This window comes from Myotis davidii, unplaced genomic scaffold (assembly GCF_000327345.1).
Source record: "Myotis davidii unplaced genomic scaffold, ASM32734v1 scaffold332, whole genome shotgun sequence".
Taxonomy (NCBI): Eukaryota; Metazoa; Chordata; class Mammalia; order Chiroptera; family Vespertilionidae; genus Myotis; species Myotis davidii.
The window spans coordinates 693,983-703,506 of NW_006285779.1; the positions used below are offsets into that span (position 1 = coordinate 693,983).

A 9,524-nucleotide genomic window follows, 5' to 3' on the forward strand; every position below is an offset into this window, starting at 1 on the left:
GAGTCCTATATTTCTGGCAAAAGAGTAAAGTGGTATTGCTTTTTGGAAGAACAAATGTGAAATATCTATCAGAATTTTAAATGTACATCTTACACCAGCAATTCTAATTTGCTCTTAGAATAAAGCACCAAAAACTCAGTGAAAAGCTGCAGTAAATACATGTAAAAAACCCATGAGGGTTGACACGACAACCTGCTTCTTTCTAAACAGCCAGTATCTCAGAAAGCTCCCTAACCGGGTAATAATCAAAGGTGCACTCAGGAGGCCATCTGCTTAGCCCTCTGCCCACAGGCTCATTTTCCCCTATTTACGATTCACTCTCACATTTGGACACTTTGAAAAAAGAATCAAGTGTATTCAAGGCCACCCCAAGCAAAGTCAACACCTTTCTAAACCTTGGCTCATCGCAGGAGGCCAAACCCATGCCACTTCTGGACTCTCCCCCTGCTTGCCACTGCCCAGCAGGGTGCAAAAAGGCCAATTGTACAGGAAAAGAAGTAGCCCTGAAATGAGTTCCTGAAATCCACAAAAAATTCAGGGGCTTTATAGTCTTTAGAAATCTTAATGCTTTTATTTTTCAAAACACAGAGACATGAAAGTAAGTGCTATGGGACCCACTGTGTGGTGAGAACCCATAGTGGGGGCTTACAAAGAATAAATTATCAGGCAGGCCTGGCCCCCAGATGAAAGTGACTGAGAATCACAGGGGACTCTGGGTGTCAAAGGTGAACTCAGGCCTTGAGTTTGCAAAACGTGTCAAATTTAGGCTTTGGACATTACCTCCAAATGAGCGTGGATGTAGTCATATAAGATTCCATAATGAAAATGAAAGAAGATATTTATCATCTAATCTGAAATCCCAAAATAGGCTTCCAACAACTGAGGCCTTTTTATTGGTTTTTTAATAACAACAATGCCTGATGGGATGGATTCGACCCTGTTCTCTGGAGGATATGAGAGCAACACCTCTGGAGCTAGATGCCCTGAGTTTGAATCCTGGATTTGCTACTTGCTCATTGCCCTTGGTTAAGCAGCAGCACTGCTTTTCATCTGGGAGGTTCAGGCAAGTTAGTATTTGCCTTGGAGAATTGCCATTAGGTTATATGATTATGTATGAAAAATGCTCGGTACCATGTATTGTTGGATAAATTTTAAAAGATCAATAAATATTAGCTCCTTTTTTACTCTGAAGAAAGAAGGAGGGGGATTTAACACTCAGAATCTTTCTTACATTCAATTTTTTGTTGTTAATCCTCACCTGAGGATGTTTTTTTTTTTCACTGAATTTTAGAGAGAGTGGAAGGAGAGGGAGGGAGGGAGGGGGAGAGAGAGAGAGAGAGAGAGAGAGAGAGAGAGAGAGAGAGAGAGAAACATTGATGTAAGAGGGACACATTGATTGGCTGCCTCCCGCATGGTCCCAGATAGGGGTCAGGGATCAAACCTGCAACCCAGGTACATCACATTGATTGGCTGCCTCCCGCATGTCCCAGATAGGGGTCAGGGATCAAACCTGCAAACCAGGTACATGCCCTTGACCAGAAATCGACCCTTGGGTGTGTGGGCCAATGCTGTAACCACTGAGAAACACAGGCCAGGGCATAAGTGATATTTTATTTTATTGTTGAAAATTAAAAGAACATGATATCACAGATCCTACTAGTAAAACCATATTCCAAACTTATATCACTGTTTACTTTCTTTAAGGGTGATGGGTGTGCAGACAAGAAAGAAAGGGTGTCTGAACTAGAATAATCAAGGACCCCCTGAAAGAGAAGGCAGTTCTAAGTTTTGCCTGACGGAGAAGTGTGCTGTGTGAGAAGGGAATTCCTGAAAAAGGGAGTGGAAACCGCACAGAGTGTCAGGCAGACAAAGCTCCTGGAAGGCACTATATAATTACATGTGGGCTTTGATTAATGTTATTTCTGAACTTCCATTTTCTCTCCTCTCCTTTAAAAAAAATCCTCAAATGAGAAACTAGAAAGACCAGATTGGATGAAGATCTCATTTGCATACCCCTGTGGGAAAACCAGAGAGTGACTTCCCAAATGTCTAAAAGTCACATCACCTACAAGATTAATGGATTTCTAAATGTCAAATGTCTTTCTAAAGTATTTCTAAGACCTGGTGCGACCACTGCTCCACTTACAAAAACTGGAAGTCCAAGGCCTTGCTCCCTGCACTGTGAACAGAGAGATCTGTTTGATGACTTTAGAAATATCTGGCCCTGCTAGATGACCTGTAGGGAAGGTGGTACCATCTCCCTAGTGAGTCCAGCCTCCATGCCCTCTCACCTTGCAGATGGACCCAGGGTCTCCTATGGTGGCCTTGGCCTAACTGATTCATTCTTTTTGTATTGGCTCAAGGTGTATAGAGAAGTTGCGGGTGTCACTGCCCCCACCCCCCGACACCCTGAGGTTCTAGAAAGCAGAGAATGAAAGACAGGTTCCTGAACTCAAAAGAATCCCAGACCAATACCGGGAATGGGATATTCACAAGTGAACATGCTCTGGGGTCTGTGTGAGATAGAGTATGGCCTGGGGGATGTGGAGAGAGAATGAAGGAGATAATCTGTCATCCTTAGCCTTCTTAATCTCCTAGGGGTTTTCATTTCTGCTAGTTTTGCAGAGCCTCGGGAGGCAGCTTCTAACTTTCTCCATTCAGCAGGGCAAGCTTTTCATCTATCTACATCAACAAGTTTCCCATAAAGTCCAGCATTTCTCACTCTGCCAAGCCTTCCCCAAAGCGTCATCTCCTTAGAAACGGGCAGAAAGTCTTAGCAATCTTTGTTTCTATCCTCAGGCTGACTTTATAAAGCCTCTGTAAATGCTGGTTAAACAGAACTGAATTGCATTCAAAGCCTAGCAATTTTGATGTTGAATTATATTGTGACTAGTGATTGTGTTTTGCTTTTGAGATGACTAAATATTCAAAGTATTCTAAATGTCTTGTCTCTTGTCACCTCATAGAAAAATCTTCCCCTGATTCCTTCTATGTCAATCTCTTTGGGTAATATACATATTGTCAAAAATTGAAAAAGGGGGATAAAATCGTGAACAAAAATAAATTCAGTTCTTCATGTCTTCCTTTAGAAGCAGTGGTTCTCAACCTTCCTAATGCCACGACCCTTTAATACAGTTCCTCATGTTGTGGTGACCCCCAACCATAAAATTATCTTCGTTGCTACTTCATAACTGTAATTTTGCTACTGTTACAAATTGTAATGTAAATATCTGATATGCTATATGTGTTTTCCGATGGTCGCGACCCACAGGTTGAGAACCGCTGCTAGAAATACCCAGGACCTATTTACTTTAAATAGGAATGTAAACTCTCAAATGCAAATAAGTAAAAACAGATTCCAGGAAGCTCTGACAAGTTATTTCGCTTCCATAAGCCTTCTTCTCCTTTACCAGGAGAGGGGGACTAATAGTGCAAAATATGGACATTGACATTAGTGCAAATGCCTAATACAGCACTTAATACTAAAAACAAAATCAACAAACCAAAAAAAAGTAGCTCCCATTTCTTCCTATTATGCTTACAGATTTAGAGTTTTCTAAAACTTGTAATTGCCATAGGAGAATTCTAGTATCTGTGCCTTCTAAGTGGTATGTGGTGTGGTGCAGCTAGCAGGGTTATAGACAGTTAGAAATCACAGCAACCTGGATGGATATCTTAGTTGCTTGGGGCATCTTCCCGGGCTCTAAAAGGTTGCAGGTTCTATTCCCACTCAGGGCACACACTGAGGTGTTGGGTTTGATCCCCCATCAGGCTGAGTATTAGAGGCAACAGATCAATGTTTCTCTGTCACATCAATGTTTCCCTTTTTCTCCCTTCCTCTATCTCTAAATATCCTTGGGTGAGGACTGAGAAAAGAAAGAAAAAAAGGGGCGGGGGATAAAATACACTTTGTGCCTTTTTGTGATGATCAAAAGATAAAAATGTGTGGGGATATGTGAGTGTAAGAAAGCAAAAAAGTGTCATATATGTTATTAGGCTAACGTAGTGATGTTATGTGCATTTTCTAAGTAAAGGTGGTTTAGAACCAATTGACTAAAGAAGATCAGTTTAACTATAGAAAAACCGATTTTAAAAAATCCAGAACATGGAACAGAACTAATATATACTATACTTGAACCTAAGTGTGGTGCATGGCATTTATCCCTGGTATATTTCTGTCTACTGTCTTCAGTTCTTGATAATAAGCCAGAAACTCTTCTAGTGCTTTGCATTTTAATCTCATAAAATTTCACAGCACTCCTGCACCATAAATTTTATCCAAATTGGACCATAATTCCTAAACTTTCAGAAAACAAGTATAAGCTTAATGTAAGAAATTATTAAAAGAGAGAGAGAAAGAAAGAGAGAGAGAGAGAGAAGGAAACAACAAACCCCCCCACCACCACCAAGAAACTATAGGAGCTGTCCAGCAGTAGCCACAACCCCACCCCAAGAAACTATAGGAGCTGTCCAGCAGTAGCCAAGGGTCTGTTTTAAGCCTGAGCTCCTGGAACCTGAGGACACACAGCAGAGGCTTGGGGAGAAGGTATTACTACCCCAAGTAGGAGATCAGACTACAGCTGCTTCCAACCCTGAAACACTACAACAACCATAGGTCACCTATACGTCTTTAAGGGATTGACATGGGAAGCAAGGCCAAGGCAGAGTTGTTTGGAAAACTGGCCTGTGGGTCATCTTCTAAGATTTATTATCTGCTTTCCTCCTGCTGCCCCACTATGTTCCTTCAGACCCTTCCATCGAACTCTTCCTCCAGTGTTTTTTTCTCAACAGTAACAGTCAGATAATATGTTTAGCCACCCTTAGGATCAGTGAATTTGACTACATGACATTATCTCCCTAAATCTTAAATAGTTCTTTTATTAAAAAATGTTAAAGAGTATGGATCATCCCTCATTCCTGCCTGCTTCAGAGAAAGAAAGAAAAATAAAGTACTTGGCACAGCGCCAGACATAGAGTAGTGCTGATTGCTTTCTAATGCTTTAAAAACAAAGCAAATAAAATACATTGCCCAGAATGCATGTTTCTGGCATGCATCTGTGCTTGGCCTCAAAAAACACATGTTTGCACACATCACATGCATTTTTCTTTCATGTATTCTGAATGATATTCCAGCACTAGCAGCCATGTTCAAACAGACTTGTTCAACATTTTATAATTTCTATAACATTCGCTCCATTTGGTCAACCCCTAGCCCTATGCAGTGGGCAGGGCAAGGGTGAGTAACCTCAGATAACAGAAGAAGTCAGAAAATGGAGAGTTTAGGGGGGAGGGGGTCCCCTGGTCTCAGTGCTAATGGGTGGCAGAACCCAGGACCCCAACTCACCAGCAGGCAGCATTCTTAGGTCACCACCATTTTCATGGATTATTTGGCTCTATTTTGACCTAGGATATACTAATTCCATTTCATGCACTTTAAATATTTCATACATAGTATATTTTCATGTATTTTACATATTTTTGTTTAATTTGATTTTATATTTTTCTTGAATAGAGAAGAGCCCTATAAATATGATCAACTTTGGGAAGAATAAAATGCTTAAATGCTGCAAAATGATACATCAGTCCAAACTGTGTAAGATGTACATAGATGCAAACTGTGCAAAGGGGGTCACGTGTTCAAAACCTTGGGGTTTCTCTGCTGTTTTCAGGGAAATATATAGGTCTTGTGCTCCACTGTAAGCCCAGTGCCGAGAACAATGTCTAGCACCTAGTAGGCCATCCCTAAATATTTGTGGAATGAATAAATAAAAAGTTTTGCGAGTAATTGCCCAGTTACTTCTGTGGGTAAGCCTGAGTATAGGAAGGATTTGTTTTTTAAAGCTGGCAACCCCTGCAATTCCCCCAGTGAATGAAAAAATGCCATGATGAGCTACGGACATCCCTGTTTGCATAGCACTGGGGATGTCAGAAATGACTAACGGGACCCTCAAAATTCATCACATGAACTCATGTCCCCCAAAGATTCATTCCTGAGGGTTTATTTCAATGGAACGTCTCCCCTGGGACCAGAGGACTCTCTCCCACTCAGGGAAATAAGGATGGATAAGGCAGCAGTGGAGCTCAGAGCTTTTCATCTTCCCAAGCCATTAAAATGCAAATTGGGGGAGGAGAGAGAGCGGCAGGCAGGTCTGCCTAGGCCTAGCCTGGTGGAGGCAGCACTCACATCCATCCGTGGTCCGCACCTCCATGTGCACCAGGTCCGCCTCCTTATCCAATCCGGCCACCGACCTGGGGAAGGAAGGAGACAGAAGCTCAGTGACACATGGGAAGCACTCAGGGCGATTACTGGGAATGTCATTTTTCTCAAGAGGCCCTGTCCTGCATCATCGGGACTCACAGAACAAGACCACTGGTAGGCCCCAGTCACTGCCTGTAGTGGCTGCCCTCTGTAATGGTCATGACACATGAGTCCTAGAGTGTTGTCCTGGAGAGACTCAGCGACTCACAATAAACATCAAAGAGTACAGAGTCCAAAGTAATGCTGGTCTAAATCTCTAACTCTCTGTTCTGCCCCTTTTCCACCACCTCGCACCTTCTAAGAGGTTCTTTCTCCTCCACTGTCTTCCATCTCCCCCATCCTTCCCCACCTGATAGCTTCCACCACATCCTCCTCCTCTGCCCTCCCAAGGAGATGCGCTGTTCCCTTCCCGTTCTGTCCCCTGTGGAAGGTGGATTAGCTTTATCCCTGGCTGTTTGCTTTAAGGCACTCTTGCCCCCCTGAGAGATCCGATCTGCCCCCCTTCCTCCTGCCTCGCAAACAGTAAGTGTTTGGTGACAAACATTCAAAATCTGGCCTGACAAGGACAAAATTCTCCTGACGATCAGAGAGGGAAGCCTTACAGGTCTATTGCCAATTTCCAGGAGAAGGAAGGCTGAGAGTCCTTATACACTATTCCTCCTGGGCCTCACCTTGCATGGTAAAGCCCAGTCAGGGTCTCCTGCCTGACATACCCTGGCCAGAGTGCAAGACTCAGAAAACCACCTAAAAAAAGGCAACACTGACATTAAAGCATTTGTGTACTAAGGAAATCACATAGTCCACTCTCTCTGGCAAGCTCTTACTCATAGTCTATGTACTCTTATTTTAAATATCATTCTGGTTTCTTGGTTTTTCAGTCCTTAACAGGTAAGAAGCAGCAAGTTAGAAAGAAAACATGGAATTTTTCTTTAAATGGTGAGAAGCAGCCCAGCCTGTGTGGCTCAGTGATTGAGCATCGACCCAGGAACCAAGAGGTCACAGTTCAATCCCCAGTCAGGGAATTTGCCTGGGTTGCCGGGCTTGATTCCCAGTAGGTGTCAGGCAGGAAGCAACCAATTGATGATATTTCTCCTTCATAGATGTTTCTTATCTCTCTATCCTTCTCCCTTCCTCTCTCTCTAAAAATCAATATAACATTATTTTAAATGATGAAAATCAACAGCTGATGCCTAGATAGCAAGAGAAATAGAAACCCATGAAAAAGACCTATAATTTCAAAACCCGGTCTTCCACACCATAAATCTCTATACTTCTTAATGGCCCTAAGGTCATTACTGTACTATAGCATCAGTATCTAAAATATATGCTGAGGAACTGAAGGCATAGGAAACAGAAAGCCAGGGGGTAATGGTACCAGTGTACTCTGTTTAGGAGACTAGGGTTACAATTGATGTATGTTAGGAAAAATAAAATAATTTTTGTTAAAATAAAATAATTAAGTTTTGAACAGTTAAACTTCAGTTACTTAACAAATCCATTCATATAAAATATCTTTTTCCAAAAAAGTTGAATAAATGAGGTCTTCCTCCAATGCCTTATTTTTTCCCCAATGTTCATTAATACACTTTTCATTTTGCCTCACCTCATTTGATCCCAAGGGTAATCACATAAGGTAAAGACAGCAGGTATCATTAGTTATATATGAAGGAATGGGAAACTGAAACAGAGAAATTGATGTTTATCTAAGGTGACACAGGGACTAGGTCAGAATTAGAGAGACTTACTGATTTCTCAGTCAAGAGCTGCTCCGATCCTTCCCACCTCTTCTCTCCTTTGCTTGCAATGTCCTTTCTATCTAACCATTCCTTGCCCCCTTTCTCCTCCAGCTACTTCTCACCCTTCCTTCAAGATCATGTGGCATCACCCCTCCAGCAGCCCTTCCATCTGTCATCTCACTGCTTTATCATCCTCACCTCCGTGGTCCCTAAACCTGGCTGCTCATGAGAGCCAAGGAGGAAGCTTTGAAATGACTGGGTGCCTAGGCCTCTCCCCAGACCAATGAAGTAAAAAAATTGCAGATAAGACAAAAGCATCACTATTTTTTAAATCTCCCATGTGATTTTCAGGCACAGCCCAGTTTGAGAATCAATGTTGTACATGGCTCAATGACATCACTCACATAATTGCACTTCGTTTTCTTCCCTACTTGGATGTAAACTTTAAAGAAGTAAGATTCTGTCGGTTTAACTTTAAATCCTTGGCCCCTATGTAACTAGTATATGTTAGGTATTACTGAATTAATAAACAGCTCAATCTATTCATGCTGATGCCAAAATTTCAGTGTGACACTCAATCGAGACCATACATACAGAGGGAAGAGGGCAGGCACCATAAGAGACTACATGGGCATCTTTTCTGTCCCACAGCCTTCCTGTTTCTTTATAAATAAGTTGGTATTCTCAGGATTAGAGGTGTCTTGGGTATTATTTTTCTATCCTCTCCCAAGGTCAATGGCAGGGTAGCATGTACCAATTGAAATCATAATGGCAAAGCCTTGCTGTGATGATCAAGTACTATGCTCTATAACAAAAGAAGAAAAGTCCTTGCCTCTTAAAGTTGCTTAAAACAAGATAAATACCACCAATAAAATAAGCACTAAAACTGTTCCCTTCTCCAGGATTGCTCACTTCCTTCCACCCACCTAAAACCTATGTATTGTTGGACACCTAGGTTGCTTCTTTATCTTGGCTATTGTAAACAGTGCTGCAATGGTCCTAGAGGAGCATATTGTATTTTCAAATGACTGTTTTTGATCTTTGAATAAATACTCAGAAGTGGACTTGTTGGGTCCTATAGTTCTATTTTTAATTTTTTGAGGACCTTCCATATATTTTTCATAGTGTTGCACTTGTTCACAATCCCATCAACAGTACATGAGAGTTCCCTTTCCTCCACATCCTCACAAGCACTTGTTTGTTGCCTTTTTGACAATAGCCATTCTGATGTGTGTGAGGTGATATCACATTGTGGTTTTGATTTGCATTTTGGTGTTGATTCGTGATGTTGAGCATCTTTTATTTGTCTGTTCATCATCTGTATGTCTTTAAATGTCTATTCAGGTTTTCTGCCCTTTTTATTTTTATTAGATTGTGTTTTGATGTTGAGTTGTAGGAGTTATTTATATGTTTGGATATTAATCCCTTATTAAATATATCATTTAAAAATATCTTCTTCCATTCAGTAGGTTGCCTATTCATTTTGCTGATGGTTTTCTTCACTGTGCAAAAGTCTTTTAGTTTGATGT

General features: G+C 41.5%; 1 protein-coding gene across 1 annotated transcript in view; it reads right to left on the bottom strand.

Moving 5' to 3' along the window:
* Positions 1-9,524, bottom strand: part of SORCS3 (sortilin related VPS10 domain containing receptor 3) — a gene marked incomplete at its 5' end in the record, with an annotated part of 527,180 nt that overhangs the window by 153,862 nt on the left and 363,794 nt on the right. Inside the window, one exon of the mRNA XM_006756437.2 lies at positions 6,185-6,249. Within this exon, the coding sequence (XP_006756500.2) occupies positions 6,185-6,249 (65 nt within the window). The remainder of the gene's footprint in view (positions 1-6,184; positions 6,250-9,524) is intronic.